General features: G+C 57.4%; 1 protein-coding gene across 7 annotated transcripts in view; it reads right to left on the bottom strand.

The window, feature by feature from the left end:
* The window catches only part of DVL3 (dishevelled segment polarity protein 3), a 30,938-nt gene extending 8,373 nt beyond the window's left edge, over positions 1-22,565 (bottom strand). For 3 of the 7 annotated variants that reach the window (XM_040567903.1, XM_040567905.1, XM_040567907.1), the window contains exons 1-3: positions 22,305-22,564; positions 3,521-3,590; positions 141-262 (exon numbers count right to left, since the gene is read on the bottom strand). In XM_040567903.1, the coding sequence (XP_040423837.1) occupies positions 141-262; positions 3,521-3,590; positions 22,305-22,471 (359 nt within the window). In that variant the 5' untranslated portion in view covers positions 22,472-22,564. Of the gene's footprint in view, positions 1-140; positions 263-3,520; positions 3,591-4,685; positions 4,874-22,304 lie in introns of those variants that run through there. The other 4 variants (XM_040567906.1, XM_040567908.1, XM_040567902.1 and 1 more) reach the window with 3 other exon arrangements.
* Between the last annotated feature and the right edge of the window lie 1,694 nt (positions 22,566-24,259).

Here is a 24,259-nt window from a genome sequence, read left to right as displayed (position 1 = left end):
GCCCCGCCACCCTCCCTGTGCTGGCCGTGACCCCTGCCACTTCGGGTAGCAGCGTCCCAGCCCTTGCTCCTCCCACCCCGCCTTACAGCAAAGCCACCACGGGTCCCTCAGGAACCAGGACAGGAGCCCAGCTAACTTACTGGAAAGAGGGGGGCCTGGAGTCTCCGATGCCTCCCGTGCGCTCCATGGAAGGCGGCAGCTCTGTTTGGTTATCGGCACAGACCGACCCCGCATCCGAATGGGACCCCTCTGCAGACACCAGCTGGAGGGACGAGACAGAGGACGAAATGGCTGAGGGAGGGCGAAAACACCTGCAAGAGTGGCCAGGCGAGTTGGCCGAGAGCCTGTCCGGCCCGGGATCCCATCTCTGACAGCAGACGACAGCAGATGCCCGGGAATGGGTACGGAAAGGCCAAGCGTGTAGCAAGGTTCTCCCTCAACGCCTTCCAGAAGCCGGCTGTGTCTCGGCAATTCCTGACCCAGCAGCGAGGCCCAGGCGGCTGACAGCCCTGCGCAGAGACCGACAGCACCTGCACACCCCCACTGCACAACTCCTAAGCTCGGGTAACCTCCGCACGTGTCTTCGTGGCGAGGAGAGGATCCCCAAGTTCTTCCTCCATCGGAGGAGACCGCTACCGGTCATTCCTTCTTCCATTTTAACCGGCACAGCTTGGCCTTCAGGCTCTGGGACCAAGCAGGGCTTTCACATTCCCAGTCCGTGGGAGTTGAGCTCAGGGCTGAGGATGGCCTTGAAATACTCCAACGTGCTTTTTTTCTGGCTTCCACAAGTCCTGTGCAAACTTTCAGCTTGTGCCCAACTAAGCCACTTGGGCATCGCACCCAGGCAGCTGCTGGAAGGCTCAGCATTTCCCTGGTGCAGAAATTTAAGAAATGGTCAAACACCAGGAACTATTTCTACTGGTCGAGCTCTGAGGCAGCCCAGGCACACCCACACACGTGCCTCTGGCTCTCAGATAAACCGCCAATTTCAGGGCTCAGGGAATTAGACGAAGTTTCTCCTCGGGGAACGGGCTCGCCGCGGGGATGAAACTGCTCAGCTGAGCTCATGGGGAAGTGGCTCCCCCAAAATCACTCCCTGTGCAGTTTTTGCCCTCTCCCCACCTCTGAGCTGCATCGTGCCGGGCTAATTCATATTAGGCAGGACAGGAAAGCAACAGAAAGCCTTTTCTTTACAAGAGATGTTCAGGGACCTCCAAAGCAGAACTGACAGAGCCCAGAGAGGAGCCCTCCCTTAAGCCAGGGAGCAAGTCCCCGGGGAAAGGCTAGAGCTCAACAGCAAGGGAAGATCAACTTCCACTTTAAGGACTTTGCAACCTGTCTTTTCATTCCTGTGCTTGTCTGTTCCCTGCCCAGCACAGGCAAGCATGGGGACGAATGTCTTCAGAATACAGACATTTGCACACATTTGTATCGGCTGGAAAGGAGCCGACAGCTGCTGCCCAAACCCTAACGCTCGGTGCAAAAGTCTGCATTTGCTGAGGAAGGACCCCGCAGATCATCACGGGGGCAAGGGGAGAACGGTCTGCTGCCAGGGAGCAGCTGGGACAGAGAGAGGGGTGCCAGGAAGACAGAGCAGCCCTGAGAAAGCCTCAGCCGAGGGAGCAGACAGGGCAGAGAGCACCCGGGGCTGACAAAAGCTGCGGAGCCCGTCCTGCAGGCCCCGGGACAAGGCTCCTGCCCTGCAACTGCCGAACCAGCTCTGGTCTCACACCCAGCTCAGCCTCCCTGCCTCCAGCAAGCCCCAGGCACAGGCACAGCTCCCCTCCCGGCACCTTCCCAGGCCACATCCCACTCCCCGAGGGCCACGTCCCCGCTCCGGCAGCCACAGGGGAAAAGAGATGCTGGAAGTGGCTGGCACTGCCTAGGGAAAAGTGATAATGCTCTGCGCTGGAGTCGAGACCGGGCAAATAAATCCGGTCGGAGGGAACGAGCCGCGGGCAGCTGCCAAACAGCACTGAGGAGAGGAGAAGAGAGGAGAGGGGTGTTGTGTCCCTGAGCAGGGGAGTGCTCCTGCCTTCCTCCCAGGGCTGGGATTTCCTCCAGGGAAGGTATTGACAACCACCCCGCACTCCTCCTGCCTCTTTCACCGTCAGGAAATATTTGCTCAGATCCAAGCCCCTATCTTTCCCTCTAGCTAAAATTAGTACCGAGCTCCTAAAATAGCCTCGTTCCAGCCTGTCTGGCACAAGCGGCAAAGCAAGCGCTCCCCCAGCCCCTAACCACTCCCAGACAGGGAGACTCTCAGCAGGGGGAGAAAAAGGGTTCATCAGCGGTGCACAGGGGTCCCTGAGACTGCTGTCACCCTTCGTGCAGGAGCGCTGATGGAGGCTCTGACCCCGGGCACAACGAGCAGCCAGGGTTTCAGAGGCTGCAGCAGCAGCAGCACGGTGCCCTGGCCGGATCAGAGCACACGCTAATGGTCTGCGGGCGGCTCAGAACAAACCGTGCTGGGACTGTGCCACTCCCACTGAGCCCTCAGCCCCAGAGAGCCACTGCAAGGAGGGCAGGCGGCTGCATGGAGACGTGAAGCGCAACGAAAAGCAAGCCAGGTTTAAAAAAAAAATAAAGAAAAAGCGATGGAAAGGGCTTGGAGCCTCTGGGATGCTCTGGCAGAGCACGTGAAAACAGAAATGGAGTAGTGGGGAGATGCCTGGGGCCATGGCCTGGCCGTGCTGCCAGGGGTCCTACAGCCGCTAGAGGGAGGGCAGCGCAGCACGGCCACTCCGTGCGGGAGCCCCGAGCCCCCAGCGCCCTCACCACTGGTGAGACCTTGCTGTCTGACGCAGGGACGGAAGTAGTTAGGTCACATCCAGCCCGATTCGCAAGAGGCTGGAGATTTTCCAGTGTTTACTGGCTATTTGTTGGCACCCGGGACTTGGTTCTGTTCCTGGGGCAGATGCACACACGCCGATCAGCACAAACTGCGGCTCAGCAGCAGGGAAAAAGGGACGATGGGCTATGGAGGACGAACACCCTCTCCCCCCACAAACAGAAGGTCCCCTCTGGGGCCGAGGCAGGCATGCGGGCAGGGGGCAGAGCATATGCATGGCACGGCACGGAGGGAGAAGCTTGTCCTGCAGCTGCCCAGGCAGTACCTTTAGTCTTCAAGGCAGCCAAATCCAGTCCGCTTCACCAGCACTAGAGTCACTTAAAGCCCTTTGCGCCAGTCACCGGAGCGGGACTTTCCTTGGGAAGCTGACCCTGCCGTAGGGGCACACGGGTTACAGGCTGGGACCACCACCTCTGCCAAGCATCCCTTACGGTGAGCTCTCCGCAGAGGGGCATCCCACGTCTTGCCCGGCCCTGGGGACCCAGCAGCACGCGGCTCAGCCTCCAGCAGAGAGGCTGGAGCGCGGTAATCCAGTTCATCAGCTTCCGTAGCAGTTAGCACTCCGACTGTGCAGAGCAGTCCCCGTGCTTTACTTGGCACTACGCGATCGAACGGTGGCTTTCAGAGAGAGAAGAAACAGGCAGCAAGATAACGAAGGGACTCGCTTACCCACGACACCACGCGGCCGTTGAAACAGGGCAGCTTGGCATTGTCGTCTGAGATTTCTTCTTTCACCACCCTGCGGAAGGGAGAGCAGGCAGTTAGAGCTGGAGCCAGAGCTCCACAGGAAAAGGCGGCTTTGAACGTGGGGTGCTTGTGCCTGACAACAAACAGCCTGAGTTCGGGGACGCAGAGAGGAGCAGCGCCCTCCTCCTTGCACCAGCAAGGGGCTGCACGGCCCCTTCTGTGTCCCCAGCCACGACTGCCAGGCTGGAGGGGAGAAAACCAGGGCAGAACAGCCTCCCCCAGGTGCATCCAGCTGTTCTGTCCTCAGATGTGTTAATCAGTCCAAAAAAAAAAAAAATCCTCAGATACATATTTCCACCAGTTTGCTCATTTCTAAAGAAACACATAATTTAAGCCTCTTTAGAAAGATCTGAAATCATCACAGCCTATGCCAGAGACTTCCAGCAGATGAAAGGGAAATGCATTAAACATGCTGCCTCCCAAATGTTACTGTCGCTTTTTAATTACATATATCATATTTCAACATCCCATCGAGCTTTATAGTTGTGCCACAATGTCATCTTCCTGCGTTACACAAACAGCTTCGGTATCATCAGTCTTCACAGCGAAGGGAGCTCGGAGATTTCTTTTCCCCCAACAGCGCAAACATCCGCTTTCTTTGAGGATGAAATTCCTCCTAGTTTAAATATCACTAGGCACCTAAATAAATTTTCCCCCAGTGAGTATGCAGTCAAAAGCAACTTGTAAATGCACCAGATACAATTAATACCATCTCTGATAAGTCAAATTTAATGGCAAAAGAGGCTTTTTGAGCAAGCTTGTATTCCTTTATACTCAAATGGCGACACTTCAAGCATTTTTATTTAATGCAAAGACATCTTACAGATTGGGGTATTTCTTAACTTTGAATTCCAAATTATATTTAAAGTAGTTTGATGCATTGTGCTTAAAGAAAGCTATGTAGTAACTAAGCAGAACATGGATTATGTCTGGGGGAAAAAGAATCCAAGAGAAAAAAGAACAAAAACTAAAGGAATGTGAAACAGGGGAATCGCATCTTACAAAAGCAGCAGAGCGTAAGTGACAGCACACAGAGGTGGGATCCCATCGGCAGCTCTCAAGGTCCCCAAGCCAGTCCCCAACTCACGGAGAATCGAAGAGGAGGCAGCTGTGGCACCCGGAGCTGTGACCCATCGCCCCCGACGGCCCCGCAGCCCGGCCACTGCCGCGGGGGCGCAGCACGCCGGCACCCGCGGGACCTGGCGCCGGGCTCCCGGCTGCGCCCGCTGGCACGCTGACCCGAGCAGTCGCCGAAAACGGGGCAGGAAACCTCGCCGGGGCACCAGCGCAAGGCAAATGAGCACCCGGCCGTGGGGAGCAGCCTTGCCCCACCCCGCCAGCCCCACGGGTTGCGCAGGCTCGGCAGAGCGGCGTCTCTGGGGCGAGAGGGAGCGCGCCGCCTCGCCGCTGCGGGCTGCTGGGGCTCACCGCCCCTGCCCGAGCCGGGGGCTGCCAAAGGGCCGGGCAAACGCTAGCCGTCCCCAGAAGGGCAGGCCAGGAGAGCAGCTTGAGCCGTCCGGCCCCACTCCCAGCACGGCCGCCATTTTCTCCTCCAACGAGTGGGGAAAAGGATCGGTGAGGATGGATTAAAGCCTTGCCGGCCTAATGCTTCTTCGGTATTCCCCATGCCAGCCTCTGCCCGAAGCCCCGCAGGCCAGGCTGAGCACCCAGCACAGGCAGGCTCCCCCCCAGCACCGTCCCCGGCGGCTCCCAGGCCGGCCCTTCCCAAGGCAGGCGCGCTGTCGTCTCCTCGCTTCCCGAGGCACGCACCCTGGCCTGGCCGCGCTCGCATCCATTCATGCTGTCGCCAGTAGCCTGGACTCCATCCAATTCCTAGAGAGAGAGCTTCAGGCAGGGCCAATTTCCAGCGCCGCGCGCTGCTTGCTCCGGGACGCAGAGTCCCGTCTGTGGGCGCGGGGACGGGGTGACACACTCGCGGGGTCAGGGTGACCAACCCTAGGCACAACGGAGCCGTTCCTCCTGCGGTAGGGACAGAGGAGGCACCCCCGGCCCCCTCCTGGCCGGGACCACGGCGCCTGATGGAGAACAAGCAGCTTCTGTCTGAGGGCGGGTGGCTCGTTGCTCCCGTTACCCCACTCCTGCCCCAGACATCCCCAGGGTCAGTTCTCCCCCGGAACAGTTCTCTCCCCGCCTGGCTCCATGAAGCACCCCCTTCCCCACCCGCTATGCTGTTTATCACCATGGATCACAACGAATTATATATTTAGACTCTGCAGGGCAAAAGCTGATAGCGCTGGGCTGGGGTCGGGCACATGCCGAGCTGCAATCTCTCGGCAGCTCTGCTGCCGTCCGTCAAGCCTCGCGCCGTGCCGAGCTATTCGTGTCCGGCATTCCTCGCCAGCCTCGGCCGAGCCCCCGCCTCTCGGCACCCTGCTCAAGCCACGCTTCTGGCACCAGCAGGACTTCAGGTCCGCGTCAGGAGCCGCCGACCGAGCAGCCTCTGGGGGAGCTGTGCGCGGTGCCACGTCTCTCCTCCTGCATGGGGAGGCAGCCATGTGGGGAAACCTCCCTGCGATTCTGCTGGGAAGAGCCCTCCGCTCTAGGGTCTGGGCATGGGAATCCCGAAAGAGGAGCCCCGGGAGGCGTTCTGGTTCTTTTGGATCCCTAAAAACCTCTCCATTCGGCAGGAGCCACCGCGACCCAGGGAAAACATCTGCCCAAAGCTGATTTCAGAGGGACTGCTTTTAGTTTACCATCCGTCACGACGGTTTCCCATTTCCCTGGGTTCACAGCCCTGCCGGGGGTGTGCGTAACGTGGCAGGGAACAGAGGGCCAGCGAAAGCTCCCTGCTGGAGGGAGGCAGCCCGAGCACGGCCGAGGCGAGCCCGCGTCCGACCTCCCCTCGGCGGCAAAGCTCCGCGCCGAGCCGCGCTGCTGATGTGCTGCGGACAAACCGCGTGCTGGGCGCCCGGCCCGCAGCCCCAGCGCTCCCAAATGTTCATCTGCATTGAATTTTCCAACAAAGAGACCTGCGGGAGGGAGGGAGGGAGAGAAAGAGGGAGGGTTACTGCGAGGCAAGCCGAGTGGGCGGATGATTCAGCCTCCATCCCCAGTGACACGGGGGCGGCTGCGCGGGGCCAGGCCGAGGGGGAGGAGGGGACGAGGCTCTGGTTGCTGCGGGAGCCAGGCTCGGGTTTTGCAGAGCATTTGTGAAAGGAGAGCGGGGCCTGCCAGGGCTGACACAAGCAGCACATCTGCTCCCATGCAGCTGGGGGAAGGGCGGAGAGGGAGGGGAGGAAGCCCAGCTCCGGCCCTCGCCCCATCCCGACGCTCCCGCCGGCTTCTCCGGAAAAGCCAGCGGCTCCTCTCCCTGCGGCCTGGGAAGGTGCCACGCTCCCAGCTCCCCTCCTGCTCCCCGCTGGCAGCCTGCAAGGAGGACGCGGAGCCGGGCGGGTAGACGCTGCCTTCTCTAGGGAGTCCCGGAGCGGCTCAGGAAACGAGAGGGTATTTTATATCACACGGTCACGTCCTAGGAATGAAGGGAAGGTGGGGAAAGAGAGAGCGCGTACAGGAGAGAAAGGAGGCACTAAAAAGCAGCCCTGGAGAACGCCGTGCGAGAAAGCCCGGCCGCGCAGAGGTTAGCAGCGCGCAGCTGCCGCGCTCCAGCCTCCCTTCGGTGGCCTCCAGCCCAGGCGAGGCTGCGGATACAAGGGAGCTGCTCGCTTCAGCCAGCTCAGGTCCCTCCTGAGCAGGGCCCGCCAGCCACAGCGGGGTCCTGACAAAGACCTAAGATGGAGTAACAGCAGCTGACGTGCCCGGGGAGAGGAGAAATCCTGGAGGCTTTAACAAAGGCTCAGGTGGGAGGGTTTGAGCCTCGGGCTTGGATGCACGCCGCAGCTCGGCAGCGGTCACTGCTGGCCTCTGGCAGCTCTGTCCGCCAGCTCATCTACCTAAGGGGAGGATGCTCAGAAAGGAGCAATCACAGGACACGGCAGTGATCAGAAAAGCTGAATCTGGAGTTGGGGGTGGAGGGGGGGACAGCATGGAGAAGGGAAGCAACCCCTCACACACGTCAGACATCTTGATGGCGAGGATGAAAAGGAGTTTTGTTACCAGGGGAGGTGCAGAGGTTGAGAACACAGCTAAGCAGTGACAAATTCAGATTAAAAAGAAGATCTAAAACCAGTAGAGTAGACAAAAAAAAAGAAAGATCTGTTCCTTTGTTTAGTACAATTCTTGAAAGAACTTCACAGAACAGTGACGTTTTTTTCCAAGATCACAAAGAACAGAGATTCAGTATTGAAGTTATCCTCTTCTTACAACCCCCCAAAAGTGCACAGCTTACGTAGGCCACTCCTATGACCTCAACAGCCCCTATCTCCTGCACCCCACAGAACCACAGAAAGAATAAATAAATCAGGAGACGTTCCTATCTGATAGCACAGGCTTCAGAGATTTGCACACCAAAAATGTGATCTCATTTTCCAGACCTGTAATACACACGCCTTAGGGCAGGGATGTCTCGTCTCCAAACGATTGTATAGATTAATGATGCCGAACAGTAAAAGGAAGCACCTTCATGTGTTACTATCCAAACGTGAGCATCTCCCAACTCTGGAGCAAAAACCCCCTCCCTTCTTCAGGATCAAATGCTGGGGCATTTGAGAGGCATCTGGGAACGAGCTCTGCAGCCATTTCACCAGAAGAGAAAATTGGACAGGGCGATTCTCCAACAGAGCTGAGATTTCAGACGCGAACTATTTGCCTGTTAGACTAAGCCCAGACATGACACGTGCTTCCCATGGGGATACAATCCCCTCAAGGGCTGCAGGTCCAACCAAAGAACACATACACCAGCGATCACACGTGTATCAGCGAGACCTTGGGTTTCACAGGCAAACAGCATGCATCAAACAGGATTAGAGGATTTGAGGTGTCTGTCTCCATAAGCCAGGCAAGTCTTCGGGTCTTCCTCACCGTATTTTTATCTTCCATGCAGAGGAGGAGAACATAGGATACAAGTCTGCAGTGCACTGGGGTGAGAAAGTCTCTCTCAGTGTAAACAGAGACTGTCATTCCCCATTTTATCTTCCCCCCTAAATCCTTAGACACAGCGTTTTCCAGCATGCCTCTATTTCAGAGCAGAGTAAGAGGGGAAACACAGACCTGTGGGTGTTTTATCTCTGTTAGACCCCCCCTCCCCAGAGGAACTGCTGCACTCCTGCCTGCCTGTACACCCAACACCCCAGGTCCCTGTGGGAACGTGACCAACCTTGCAGCACCGTCTGTAACAGAGCTCTTTTTCAAGAAACACCAAACAAATGCCCTGCTAGCACAACGATAACACGGCTCTGCACGGAGCAGGAGCTCACCTCTGCTCTCCTAACAAACCAAGGGTGCTTTACAAGGATTTCTCGGAGAGCAGATCACATTTCAGGCTACTACCTGTACCCCTCAGGAGCAGGGACATGGCGCCTAAGAGCAAAAGCACAAGAATAACCTCTGTCATTTTCAGCCTGTAACCACCCCAGCTTCCCTCAACCCCACTCACTGCTGCTGCTCCAAAGCCTCCCCATGCACCCCAGAGCTTGCTGTGCTCTTCCCTTGATGGTCAACGGGACAGGGACCGAACAGACATCTAAGATGGCAACTGTTTTCCCCAAGAACTCCTAATCACCACACTTGCAATCACCCTGTAGCACATACACAAGGAAAACTGCAGTTTTCAGTCACACAGGTGTCACTGGGTGGGAGATGACAGGACAGCCCTACTGTTCACCTAGCCCAAAGACCGGAAAAGGAATGGCACTTAGGAACGAGCCGTCCCACCTCGCAGGCCTGCCCTGGAGCTGGACTTATCAAAGCAAAGTTACAGACTTGGATTTCAAAGGGAGCTGAAGGGCGCGGGCAGCCCGTCCCACCTTGATCTCCGCAGTGACCATCTGGCTGCGGCACTGCTCTGCAAACCAGCCCGACAGGCCTCGCACCGACCCGGGGAGGGTGCTGCACCCCAGCTGCAGGAGGCACCTCCGCGTGAATTAATCCTGCCCTGCCCAGGCGGTGCTTCCAACCCCCGCAGCCCCCAGAAGGCCGTTCAGAGACAGCATCAAAGGGAGCGTTCTCCAGGCCCCTGAAGGTTCAGTGACACTTTCAGGCTCTTTGAATTGGAAATCAGGACAAACGGGAACTCCCAGCAGAAGCCCGGCCAGACTCCTCGCTCCGGTAGCTCCATTTCAGCTCCTCAGCAACTCTGAGAGCTTGCCTACACAGCGCGGCACGAGGGTGCAAGGCAAGTGCAAGGAATCCTCATGAGAAGGGAAGATTTGAGGTAAAATGTCCGCAGGAAGGACCTCTGAGAAACTGAGACACCCCCAGGCATATCAGTAACCAAAAGCTGGGCTTGTGGTCAAGGTGGGACAAGAATCAGGCACAAAAAGGCCTCAGCTGGAAGGAGACATGTATGAAACAGGGAATAATCCTGCCGCTGTCGCTGTATTTCACTGATGGTGAGGAGGAGGCTTGGTCTGTGACACATCTCCATCTGGATACGGCGGGCAGAGCCCGCGGCACGGAGCTGCGACACGGCTGACAGAAAGGACAGGGCCCGTGCAGAGGGGTGGACAAAGGGCTCCCTGAGGGCAGCCAGCACAGTGGTCACAACACTTCTGTCAAGGCCGGAGAGGTTTCCCCAGGCCCCAGAGGGAATTCCCTGCAATTCTCCACAGACGTCACTCGCCCCCTCCAGCTAAAAAAAGCAGCAGGCTCCCCGGAATGCCCAGGGACTCCGCACTATGGAGACGACTGTGCCCGATAGCAAGGAGCTGTAAAGGGTCCCGGGGGGCTGCGGGGGGCTCAGCACAATGCCAGGTCCTCCTGCTGCCACACACAGGAGGGGAGAGAGGGACACGACGTGCGGGGAGGCTCCTGCGTGCCCCATGAGGAAGGTGGGACCAGGCCTTCCTTTTCTGGCCCTCGGCTGAGGGACGCCAAGTCAGTCCTGCTTTTTCTTAACGGCAGGCAAAGCTCCTGCCAAAAAAGCGCTGCCGCTGTGGAATGTGCTGGGCTAGCAGTACAGCTCATTCCTGGAAAAGCATCAACTCAGCGGGAGAGCAAGGAGAGGAGAAGAGGGGAAAAACGGGGAGAGGGGGAGGATGGGAAACGAGGTCTGAAGGCCTGGGCTTACACACCTGGGGAAGGAGGGAGCTGCTCACCAGCACCCCCTTGTCCGGGCTCCCAGCACGGCAGCCCTGCCCGGCACCAGCCCCCTGTTCCCTGAGCACCTCTCTGCTGGTCCTGAGCAGGGCTGGGAAGGCACAGACCAAGGCAGAGGTTCACTCCCCCCACCGTGCTAACAATTAATTTGCATTTAATGACACATCTCCCCTTGGAGGTGACAAAACAGCCTCCACACGTGTCCTGCCCTCAAGACACCAGCTCACGCTACCCTCTCCTGGCACAAACAACTGGGTAAGCTTCCCAAGGAAGCCTGCCCAGTGTCCTACCTGGTGGGAAGAAGGGGCCTTGGAGGGTAACAGATGATGGCTGCACCTACTGCTCACATCCAGCTGCGCTACCAGCAGCAACATCTCTGCTAACTGGGTCTATAAGCCATACGGACAACCCCTATAAAAACAACAGGGAGTTAATAAAGCTCAAAACTTTAAGTCCTACCACAAAACATTTGCCAAAGACAATGAGAAGGTCTCACGCAAAGAAGGGCCTTTCAGAGCTGCAGCTGCATAGCAACAAAGACAGAATTTTGTCCCTGATCCCAGGCTATTGCAGCACCCTGATGAAAGGGCAAGTAGTGACACTACATCCCTCTGGCCCAAAAATGCTGGAAGCAGAGAGTATGAGGGGGTCTGAATGCTCTTAAGAACCACTTCTGACGAACGCTAGGTCAGCGACACGTGTCCTTTTTCTTCTTCACCTTCAGGTCCTGGATAAAGGTCAAAACCTGAAATATTCGCTTCACCACAAAATGGTCAGCAAGCTGGGAAAAACTTGGAGAAAAGCAAAGCACAAGAACCATGGTTTAAATGACTGGTCTCCTGCTTTTGATGGTGTCAGTACAGAGGACGCTACAAGAAATTCCCTGTACAGCCAGACAGGGAATAGAGAATATTTTAGTAGCGTTTTATATACTTCATTTTGTTCAGCTATATCAATCCATCTTTACCAAACTCCTTTCGAGACGCTGAACAATCTGATGGCTGAACAATCCAATGAGCAGCTCAATCTCCTACCAAGCATCATTTACCAGGCCACCGGCGCTTGTCCTGCAGTCAGCACCCAGCAAACAAGCACATGCTGCTCGACTGCTGGAAGGAAAAGACAAGATGCTCCCGTCCCAACCAAACCCAGCGAGTGCTGGCACACAACCCTCTCAACTAGAGGCCCAGACGTCGGGTGACAGCTAGCTGTAAAGCAGGAGCCAATCAATTACTGCAAATTAAGAGGAATCTGATTAGCCAAGAAGCAAGGAAAATGTGAGCTGTCTCCACCCTGCTGCTGGTTTATTCTCCGCAATGGAAATTCCCGCTTCTCTTTCTTTTCTTCATGAAAGGCCTGGCCCGCAGGACTCCTCCTGACACCGGATGGATGTTCCCCTGGACAAGACGATTTCTAGGCAGCCAGGAGACTGTTGTCTGCCAAGGACTCCTCCAAAGGAGCGTCAGAGGCTAACAGACGCAGGGTGCAGGCCATGGTGTTGATCTGGAAGGAAGGCGTTTCTGCAAGCAGCGAGGCTTGTGCGTTTCAGCAGCCTGGCTGGAAGTGATGACTGGCATTAGTCAGTAGGCTGTGCGAGGTGCCATGTACAGAAACCAGCCCAGATCCTGCCGTGACTTGCCTCCACACCAGGGATCAGCAGCCGTTCCAACAAGAAGATAACTTCCCCCACAATTCAGAAGAGGACGGTGCTCTGCAGCACCACAGCACCACGCCACCGCTGCGGGACGGAGGCCAGCTCCGAGCTGCTGCTTTTCTTTGACTGTGGATCCCCGGGCCCAACCTGCCACACACCATCCAAAACCTTCCGACAACTGCACCGCGGGCCAGGTAATGGCCGGTGACCTCCAGAAGTCACCACCACACGTCTCAAAACGTTGGGCTTGCAGAGGGTCCCAAAGCCAAGGCCGAGGGCTCCCAGGTCCTTCAAGGCTGGAGAAGCGCAGTGGAAGGCAGCACACGGGTCACCCTACACCCGAAACTCCCCCAGCACCAGAGCAGAGACACTCACACGTTATTACCTCAGTAAGGCCGTTTGCTGGGCCTGCTGCTAGGTCAAGCTACGACAAGGCCCTGGTTTTGAGCTTCCTAATTGCTGTGGTACTGGTACCAAGTTTTCGGGAAGCGCCTCTCCTTCAGTCACACACACATCACCACAACCGCTGTGTGCCAGCACCATGTAGGCCGGCAAGGAGCCCGTTTGGTCTCTACAGGTGACACGAGGACAGTCCGCAGCTCCACCACAGACGTGCACCATGAAGTTCCCTATTACCAGAGCACGAACCCGTGTGGCACGTCCGAGCTGCCCCAAGGAAACCCAGCCAGAGCGTGCCGTCGGCTGCTGCCCCCTGAAACTCCTGCCAGGGGAGGGAATTCCCTGCCCGGGCAAGGAATAACTGGATTTATATAACCTAAAGAGTTTTACGTCATTCCACAGCTCCGTCTGGAAGGGAAATCATCTCACACGAGCCCCTTCAGGACCTAAAGGTGCATTTACCAGCTCCCTAAGACAGCAGGAGGGCCTGCCACAGGGGACTGATGTGCAGCTAGGGCCATGGAAATCCACCCATCTCGGAGTCATTAAGAAAACATTCAAACGAGCGAGCACAATGCAGTGGCAAGACTTCCTGCACCAAGCCCCGGCACAGGTTTCCAGCACAGCAGGGCCCCAGCTGGGCCCACGGGCAAGTCTGGGTGAATGGCACTAAAATACTGGTTGAGCTAGGCAGGGCTGAAGGAACCGGGACGGCTCGTTAGCCGTATGCAAACTGCAGGACGGAGTTTGCATACCCATCACAGCTTCTGGGGGAAAAGAAAAAAAAAAAAAAAAAGCTTCGATTCAAGAAGCTGCTGCGCCCTGGGGCCAAACACAGCAGCAGCCTTTGCCCTGCCTGTGCCCGGCTGATCCCGTCAGGCAGCCACGCTACGCTTATGGTCACGCTTCTGACACTGCTCAGTGCAGATCTGAACCCGACCGGGGGGTTCGGCACACAGGGAACAACCGGTTTGTTCATGGGCAGTGAGACACAAAAGGACCGTGAGTGTCCAGCAGGTCGGAGGTGGGCAGAGCAATGCCCAGGGGTAAGGACCAAGTCCTGCGGGCGGGCAGGCTGATGCGCTAGCACCAGCGTCCCCGCTGAGATAACCCACGCGGAGCCACAGCTCCCAAAACACAGACCCCTCCGGCAGACCCTCACTGTATCCCAGAAGCAGCTGCCAGCCATCAGAGGGGCCACGTAGCACGTGAATTCCCCTCAAAACGCTAGGGGCAGTTCAAAAGGCAGCAGAGGAGAGCCTTCCCACACTGCGGCCGGTGCCAGCTCTCCCAGAAACAGATCCCTGCTGCAAGGCACGTGAGGAAGCCCTTCCCCTGACAGCTCCTGTCCTCTGCCAGGACCAGACACGGATTCCCACTGCAGTCACCACTCGCTGCATCTTTTCTTCCTCCATTTCTCAAGAGAGAGCAAGCTTTAGCAAAAACAAGACAAAATGGATGAGCCACGGAGGGGATAACCAAGGCAGGACTCAGTGGAGCAAATGCTGCTTCTGCTGCCTTCGATAGTCAGGCTGGAAAAACACCACCTCTGGCACGTCTCCTTCGATAAATAACTGGTACAACAATGACGGCAGCCCCAGCCCTCCGCTGCGGCACAGGATTACACGACACAGGAAGGGCAGCATCAGACAGCTCTGCCTGCCAAAGTCTCCAGAGAATTTCAACCCGTTCCTGCATGGGCTCGATGTTATTGCTACAACAAAAACAGCAGCGATGGAAACAAGTGAAACCGAGAGCTCCAGAGCAGGGGCTCGGGGAGACACGAACACTTCAGCTCCGCAAGCTTTCCAAAGCAGCTCTGTGGAGACAGCGATACTCACAAGCCAAATCTCCACGTTCTCCTAGGGCCACTATGGAATTATAAAAAAAAACATACAAAATTACAACGGTTAGGTTAATTGCCATATTTGTACCTCGCTTCAGCGACCTCCAAAAAGCTTTTGCGAAAGGATTTGGTTCAAAAATTCCCCGAGGGGGCCAGCAGCAGGCCGAAGCTTTCCCTAACTCACCGACCCGGCCCGGGGGCCCTGCAGCAGCAGGGCTCGCTCCGCTGCCTAAGGAGCCAGCAGCCGGGACACACAGCAACACAGCCACGTGGTGCCACATCCCCCTTGTGCAAAACCAGCAGCCAGCCAGCGCAGGTCAGAAGGGCAGGCTCCAAATAACAAACAAGGGATGGACAGAGGAGGAAATCAATAGGAAACACCAAAAAAACACAGCCCCGGCTGCTGCCTCGTCAGATGCGCGCCGCGATGCAAAGCTGGTGTGACAACATGAAGGCAACTTCCTGCAGGCACGGCCTGTGCTGTGTTCTGCAGGCCCAGCCTTCCTTCATGGGCTTTTACGCAGATCAAATATCCCAAACCACAACATTGTTCTATCTATTTGGATGCAGTCAAGGGTGGAGGAGTAGCAGCTCGTTACAGCAGAGAGACCCTCGGCTCAGAGCAGCTCAGCAACTGCCGCGCAGACACGCGAGAGGCTTCCCACTCCTTTAAGTGCAAGAGGCTCAAAAAGGACTTGAGGAATTTGAACTATGCTCCCTACACCTCCCCATACACAGCCTCCAGGTCAGGACAGAGGGCCGGATGCCCACCGAAAGAAAGGACTGAAGCCAAACACGCCGTGTAGTGGAAAAGCTAATGGAGAAACCCCATTTTCTCTGCTTATACTTGCAGTGCCCTTCTTCCCCGAGCATCCCCAAGCTCACCGCGGCGGTAAGACCTGGACATAGAATAAAAGCTGGACATCTTCGAGGCCAGCCACAGAGCGGTTTGCTGGGAGGGCAGGTGGGGAAGTCCCACGTGAAGGAGGCAGGGAGCAAGAAGAGGGACTCATAAAGGGACTCAGAGCGCTCAGCCTCCATCCCTGTACGCCAACACCTTCCTTCATGGAGTCCAACGCTGGCCACTTTGTCCCCAGGTGCCGGTCCTGCTCTCACCCGCAGCCACCAGGGAAGCGAGGTCACTTCTGGTGCTGCCACCGGGAAGCTCCAGCACCCGCTGTGTGGGCAGGCTTCGGCAATGGCCAGGTTCTAGATGAAATGCTTAAATCTGCTCTTCACTGGGAACTGGAAGACCGAGCAGTGGCCTCCTCCATCATCAATAGCTCCTGTGACAATGAACAGCGTGCAGGCCAAGCTCCCCGTGGTGGTTTCTGAGCCATTTTTAATGGTGCTTGACCTTATGTCAGAGACCGAACCATGCTTGTGCCCAGCTGCGGTGCAGACAGCCAGGGCACACAGCCTTACTTCACGACAGTGCTTGTGACATATCAAGGTAACGTTTCTGTTCTGTGCAGGAATTCAAAACAGAGCCCTTCAAATGGTTTCAAAACACAGAACTGCACCAAAACAGCTTCGCTCTCACGGATGGGCAAAGGCTTCTTGACCTTCTTGCTTTTCCAGAGACAACAAGAGCGGATAAAATTAAGAAACGTTCCCATCAAAAACATAATTGAAAACAATACCTCTCCAAGAAAAATGCTGGCTTCGACACAACACCGTATTTTGGGAGAAAATTCTGACCAGCTCTAGCTGCAAACAAGTTCAATAGCTGTTGTAAAGCTTCATTGTTTGCATAGTACAGACAAGGCCCGAGGGCAGTTGGTCCGCGGCCCAATTTGGCTAACTTGGCTTTCAGAACGCCACCCCTGGGCAAAGAAACCAGGCTACGACTGCCATCAGACCGCCATCATCCAACGTGGCCTTGGCGAGCACGGCTCCAACCACAGCAGACAAAGCCGGACACCTACGGGGCCGTAACGGCCGGCTCCGAACAGCAGGGCTCCCGGCACAGCCTGGGGAAGGAGCAAACACCACCAAAAAACCTTCCCCACGTGCACCCCAGCCCTGGCACCGCTGCAGGCCACCGCCACCGCGCCTGGGGACGCCGTCCGGCAGCAGCTATGACCAGGAGCAGCTCCGGCACCAGCGGGACACCCCAGGCACGGGCAGTGTCACAGGCACTTCCCACCTCTGGGGCATTTATCCTCTGGGGCAGGGAAAAGGAAAGACGTGGTGCTGCGGTCTCTCGCGTGGCTGAGTGGGACCGAGCTTCTGGTCAGTTTGCCAGGCAACCTTTCCATCCAAGGAGGGAAACGTGCACGGTATGAGCCCACCTCGCCTCAGAAGGTAAGCCACGTTGGACACAGACTTGAAAGCTGGGCCTGTTTCTTTTTGCCAGAGACACAGGAGGAGCAGCCAGCACAGCCACCGCGGGTTCAGGAGCACGGATCTCCGTCTCCCTCAGCTCTTCTCGCCTCTCCAGCATCGATTTGGGGAACCCCTCTGAGACCCAGCAGACCTCTCCCCGGCCCAGGGACAAGCTACCTGCTGGCCTTCTGCACTGAGAGGAGAGGGACTGGCCCGGAGCTGAAGAGAAGTGACGGCCACCTTGCAGCGGGGCCAGTGCTGTCAGCCAGAGGCAGCAGAAGGGAGAGGGCGTACAAAGGAGTCGCACGGTTCTGGAGGAGCTTCAGCTCACTTACAGCCTCAGCACAGACTTCTTGCCAACCTCTCCCGGCGTGACATCCATGATGACATGGAAGCGCTCTCCACCGGGAGCATGGGACAGGCAAAGGTCTTGTGCAGACAGCAAAGTTTCCAATTCAAAATTAAAAGAAAAAAAAAAAAAAAAGGACAAAATAAAACTCCCCCCAACTCACGCTACAAAAAGCTGGCAGGGAAGGCAGGGGCACCACGCCAGCGGCTCACCACTGCTTCAGGACTGACACCGCTTATTAAGCTTAGGATCCCTTCCCCAGCTCCAAACGCTTTACGCCAGAAGGACAGTCACTCCTGGCATCGATTTCAAAAAGATCCTGCAATAAAAATAAATCACTCGGCCTTTCAGTGAGCGTCAACGCGCTTCCCAATGCACATGTGCAGGGGATGAGGTCGCCAAATACCAACGGCATCTGACCCCTGCCCTGGGAACTGCAGCAGGGCCCGCTTTGTTCTCCCTCCAGAGCGCTGCCCTAATCACCGCCCTGTACCCGGCTTTGGAGAGCAGGTGATAATTAAGCAGGTCTGGATTAGACACCGGGCTAACGATTGGTTCGATACCAATTTTCGCTCGACAGCTGAGACCTAGGGATCGCTCTGAAGTTGGAATTGCAGTCAGGAGCAGCACCATCCCACCGCTGCAGCCCAAGCCTCCGGTGTCCTCCCAAACGCAGGACGAGGAGGTGAGGCGAGGGAGGGAGGTCCCCTTGCAGGAGAAACGAGCCTTGCTGCTCCCTCCAGCCTGGAAGAGGTCTGAGGGAAGCGGAGATAAGCAAAACGATCACAAGAGACGCTTCGCCCAAGCGCTTTGTCCACATGCTGAAGAAATTCAGGCTGTCGGGCACTCCAGGATTTGTGGCAAGACGGGGAGAGAGAACTTCAGGCCAGGTGCTAAGGACTTACCCGGACGCACAAATTGCACTCGTTTAACTGAAACTGCTTTGAGAAGTTTTACTTAAACTTCAGCAAGCCCCTGGGGGAACGCCTTTATCAGTAGCAACGAGTAGCATCAATTGCAAGTAAAAAATGGAGCCAGGAGAAACCACGGTTCAATTGATGTACGTCCTCAGAGCTGCACCGGTCACCTGGCCACATGAGAGGTCAGCAGTTCAGCCGGGGGAAGCATGCACACAGAAAGAAAGATCTGCCCGGGGGAAAGATGTGTGCTGCGCAGAGAAGGAGACCTTTCTCGTGGGGGACAGGGGCTGGAGGGATGCTTACGGACCTCTGAAGCCCACGTCCCAACAAACTACACACTACCACGACCCGTCTGCAGGGTTGTTCCCTTCCTGACCGCACAGGTCCCCAGGAGATCTAACAGCACGGAGACCGGAGCGCTGCTACGGAGCTGCGGCACTCCGAGACCCACACAATCACCTGCTCCAGAAGCTCACAAGCGGACAGGATGAGGCACAGGAGCTCTGTTAAAATTGCCGTTGTACGGCTTAGGAACAAAAACAGACAGGAATTAAAAAGCTTGCCCAAAGCTCCCTGAAAAGCCTGCGGGTGGCTGAGTGGAGAACACGGATCTCGCACCTGGTCAGAGCACCGCACAGATTTTACCTGGAAAACGTTGGATAGAACGACTCCAGCTGCAGACAAAACCCTTCTTTCTCCAACGTTAGCAGCCGAAGGGCATTTCCACGTTTCACAGCGAAGCATGTCCGCAGAAAGCAGCCTCAGGTCTGAGTGTAGGACACGGTCGCACCGCTGAGCTCCCTCCATCAGGCTGCTCAGCTCCTCCACGCGTCGCCAGCGCCGGGATCAGCGACGCACAAAGCCACACGGATCCAGACGTCCCCACCTGAAGTCCCTGCTCCACACAGCCGGGCACAGGCTGGATTCTCCGACTATTTGCTGAGGCAAAGAAACGCTGCGGCTTTCCTGCGGCTCGCATCTCCTCTCCCCACGACCAGGTACGTTAATTCTTCTCGTTTCTCCTCCTTCCTGCCTAGACGTGGCACCATTCTGGTGTCTTCGTGATTTGGGGCTGAGCACTTCGACTAGGATTAGCTCCTGGCATAGCCTGACGGCCCCACAGCCACCCTGGGAAGCCTCAGTTCACATTTCCAAGGAGATGTAAACACTGAAGCTGCTCCATCACCGCCCTGATTCTCAGAGCAAACAAATATTAACAAGATAAACAAAAGAATGAAAAATCCCACACACCAAGACCGCGGCTGTGATACTGCCTTGGGGACGGGGTGAGCTGAAGGGAACGCCTGGCTGGAGATGCACAGCCTGGAAAGAGGAGGAAGAGGGAGAAACCAACTCGATCTGGGCAACAGAAGTGAGAAGAAATGCTGGGTCGCAGGGAGAACTTAGCCTTATGCCACAGGGACCCCACAAAAGGTCCAAGCACTAAAGAAACGTGCAAGCCAAAGGACCTACAATATTTTTGTAGGATCTTTCCCCCTCTTGATCAGCTGCCACGGCGCCATCCACTGTTAACAGCCCGCCTCTTCCATGGCAGGTCTTAGGGCACCTCGAGGAGAGGGGCCAGAGGGACAAATGCACAAACACACAACGCCCTTCCTTGGCTGAACACAGCCAGCATTAACCTTTCTGGTTTTCACTAATCACTCACAAATTTACAGGCTTTTACCAAGCAGCTGAGGTGCCTCCTGCCCTCCCATCCCCGTGTCTCCCCGCAGACCAACTGATTGCTTTCTCCTGGATGCCAATTACCAGGAAGCCTGAAATATTTCAAGCGCTGCCTGGGGCTCCGGGGCTTCTCGGAGACAATGCCGCAGCTGGACTGGTCTGGCTGTTTCCCTGCGAGCTCCAGCCAAGCACCAATCCTTTCTTCAGCTCTCTGGAAAGGAGCGAAGACCGAACACCTCCTTCTTGATGGGGCGTGCTGGGTGCCCCGCCGCGAGGGGCTTTCTGCCCCCTGTTCCACATGCACGCGCTGCCCAAACCACGTAATTCATCCCGCAGGACTTCACCGAGGGACAGACGAGCTGCTCACACGCAGCCTCCAGCCCAAAAGACCTCTGCCAGCCACTGGACTGTGCGCACCTTCCCTTCCCAGGGCACTTCATCCCCTAGGAGTCAGCTGAATTTGTCCTAGCAGGATCTCCTCTCCTGCATTCCTGATGCATCTGACCTCGCTGGGTCTTCCCAAGTGATTTTCCGTCTCCCTGCCAGTATCCACAAGAGCTCCCTACGCTGCTTGATCTTCAAGTTTCATTAATCTACCATCTGCCTCCTCTCACGGAGCCTTAAAGAAACAGAGGATGAAAAGGCACAAGACAGAACTTTGCTGCCACCAGACCCCTCTTCGCAGCTCGAGACGCTGCTATTTATTACCAAACTTTGTTTATAGTTATGCAGACACTCTCCCACCCACATGGCAATGTTTCATTCAAGACAAGTTTGAATCCCCTTCAAGAACAACATTTCAAAGGATCCCAAGGCATTTGTTTACAAACAGCACGCACGGAGAATTTGCTGCTCCCACCAATGAAACTCGGTCCCCTCCGCGCCGGGGAGAGGCAGCTGTTTCGTAGCACCCAACGCTGCCCAACAGCTGAGGGACAGGAAACCATCAGCCGACAACTGATACTGCAGAGGAAATTTATGGAAAACGAGGGCTGAGGGCTTCTATTGGCCTGGAGAGAACGGGGAAGCTGTTGAGCGCTCCGGCTCTCCACTGGGTCAGGAGGAATTTCGGGAGGCAGAGCATCCCAGACTGCGGTCAAAGGAGCGACTCCAAATTTCAAGCCTCATCTGAAAAGCTGGCACCTCCCGAGCTAACGGGAACCTGGGCACCGGGATCGTTTGGCTGCAGAGGGGAGAGCACCCCCTGCTGAGGCAGCCACACGGGTTTCCATCCAAGCCCCGAACAGGCCCAGCCCTGTTTAACTTACGGTACGAGCCAAGCTCGCAGCCTAGGGAGGTATTTGGCGCAACGAGAAGACACTAGGAAGGCTATAAAACTGCAAGCTTTTTGCAGCCCCAGCCTCCATACACAAGACCTACTGTAAACACTAAATCTTCGGGGGGGGGGGGGGGGGGGAAATAAATGCAAAGGAAGGCGATCGCGCAACCCGTTCAAATCCCAGAGCCCTAGGAACGGTAAAGGGTCACACGCTGAGGAAGCCAGGGGAGGCTGCCTTCCCGGGACGGGAACGGGGCTCTGCAAAAAAGCCAGAGCAGAGTCAGCTGTAGGAAGACCTCGGGCAAAACAAAGGGTCTCGCCGAGAGCTGGCTTCACGTGACGCTCGCTCCCCGGAGCGGTCACGGACTTTACAAAGGTAGGAGACAACAGAGGCCCCGCATAAAGCCCACAGCAGCCCGCCTCACCTCCGCACGGCCGCACGCGATGGAAGGAGCCAGAGATTATCACAAAAGAAGCGATGAGAATACGGGCGTTGGTGGAGGGCTGCCCCAGGAGGAGACGCGACGCGGGGCAGGGCTGCTCCCCCCATTCTGCACCGACCCACCCCAGGGACCGAGCGGGGGGCTTCTCGCCACCGTGCTCGGGGACGGGAGGAGAAAGCCGGGACGGGAGCATTTCACCCGGTCCGGTCTTCCCAACGGGATGGGGAGAGGGAAGCTGCCAAAATGGATGGCGCTCCCCAAAATGGATGGTGGGAGAGCACAGCTGTCCCCAGACCCCCCTCCCGGGCAGGGAACGTGCCGAGGGCAGTGCCCCTGCACCCCGGGGGAGATGCGCGGCCCCCAGCAGCGCGGGGGGGGCGATGGCACCGGGGGGGGCAGAACTGGGGGAGCCCCCATGCAGGCAGCGGGGGGCACGGCGGGGACCCCTCCCCACGATGGGGGGGCCGCCAGCCCCAAAAGGGGGTGCTGGGAGGGGGGGGGCACCACCCCCAGCCCCTCACCCTGCGGTGGGGGGGGTCCCTAAGGCGGGGGGGGGGGGGGGGGGGACCGGGATGGGGGAGGGGGCAGCCCGGTGCCCCAAACCGGGGGGGGGGGGGGGCGTCGCTCACCCGAAGTCGTCGTCCATGGACTTGAAGTAGAACTTGTAGTTGGGCCGGTTGAGGAGGCCCTTGAAGTCGCCCAGGGTGACGCGCTCGGCGGGGATGGGCAGCTTCACCAGGTACGGCGTCTCCTGCTCGTCCAGGTGGTAGATGATCTTCGTCTCGGCCGCCGCCATGGCGCCCCTGCCCGGCCTCCTCCTCCTCCTCCGCCTTCCTCCCGCGACCCCCGGCCTCCTTCCTCCCCGCCGCGGCCCCCGGCCCGGCCCGGCCCCCGCCCGCTCCCCGGCCCGCCCGCGGCCTCGGCCCCGGCCCCGGCCCGGCGCCCCGCGCCCCTCGTTGTGCGGGTCCCAGCGCCGCCCGGCCGCACGGCGCAGGCTCGGGCTCGGCCGGCTCCTCCCCCGGCCGCCCGCCCGCCGCCCCGGCACCGCCGGAACCGGAACCGGCGCCCCGCGGGGCCGAGGCGAGCGGGGCCGGGCCGCCCTCCCCGCCCCCCCCCCAGCCCCCGAGGGAGCGGGCTCAGGGCTCCCTCGAGGGAGCGGGCGGACAGGCGCAGCCCCTCGGCCTCTGTCACGCTCCTCAGCCCCTTCCCCGAGCCCCTCGTGTCGCTACGTGGCCCCTCAGAGCAGGGCAGGGGGCTTGCAGGGGGCTTGCTCTGCTCTGCGCTGTGCCCCCCTGCCCAGACCCCTTTGGGCGCCCCACATGCTGTCCCCCACGAGCCCCGTACCGCGGGGCTGTGGCGTGCGGCAGGAGCCCAGTACTGCTCTCCCCAGTGCCTTTCCAAGCCCCTCATCGCCACCCCGTAACCTTCCCTGGTGCTCAGGCCCTTTCAAGCTCTCCAGCCTCACTCCCTCAGATGGTAACATCACCACTCATCGCCGCCGCTGTTCTTTGTGAGCATCCTTTACGCATACCCATGCCTCTTCAACTGTGCACACGTCAGCTCCAAAAGCCCCTCAGCTCCACCATTTTCTCCCCACAGACCCCATTACTTTAACCTGCAGTCACCAGCACTGTGACTCCAGCCACCCCGCCGGCACCCAAGGGGCACCAAGGAACTGTCTCCATCAGCAGTCGCCTGGAGCTGGAGCTGAAAGCAAAGCTGTGGCAAACAGAGCTTGGGGAACACTCACCTCCAGGAAAGACATTAACAGCCTTGCCCTGTCCTGGATTAGAAGGAACGCACGCAAAGAACCACACAGTGGGATCACAGGGGGGCATGAGACCAGACTGCCAGTCCTCCGTGCCAGGCTCACCCACGGTAGGAAGAGCCAGAGATCTCGCAGGGAACAGCGCCAAGCTCCAAAGGCTGGCAGGCAGGTATGAGCTAAATAGCCTCCTCATACATTAGTGAGTCCTGGAGGTGTTCCTAGCAGTTATCTGGGCAGCACTGCTAGACTGGGTTAAGAATCCCACATTACATTGAAAAAAAAAAGTACTCAAGACCACCTCAGGTAAATTGTAAGAAGCATAAGGCTCTCCCATGTCTCCACAAGAATTCTAGTCTTCCTCTAGCAGGGCCAGCACCACTCTCTTGTCCTCTTACCCACCCCCTGACCACAGCTGCAGCTTCACCCTGGAACCCGCATCATACGCATTAGCCACCTTTGTTACCAAAAGTGCCATTTTGTGAAGTGTGAGCCCCCAAGGGACCACAGGCAACCACAAGGTAAGAGGAGAGGTGCCACACACCCACGGGGTGGTGCAGACCAAATCTCATTGTTACAGCCTTCCCTTTTAAAACAGGCCAAGTGACTGAATACGCTCAACTGACAGATTGATTTAACTGCTCCCAGGAGTCTTGTGAAGCATGACCCACTGCTAATGAATGGGGGTTAAGATCACAGAGCCAAAGGAATTATCAGTAAGGGACAGCGCTGAGAAGTCTAGGTCCAGAAGGAAGAGTTTCTGAACATCCTGTTGGTTCACGTCTATATTTAAATATTACAGCACTGATAGCACTGCTT

The sequence above is a fragment of the Cygnus olor genome, chromosome 9 (genome assembly GCF_009769625.2).
Source record: "Cygnus olor isolate bCygOlo1 chromosome 9, bCygOlo1.pri.v2, whole genome shotgun sequence".
Lineage (NCBI taxonomy): Eukaryota > Metazoa > Chordata > Aves > Anseriformes > Anatidae > Cygnus > Cygnus olor.
Note: the sequence above shows the minus strand (reverse complement) of the source record. Positions and strands in the feature narration are given on the sequence as shown.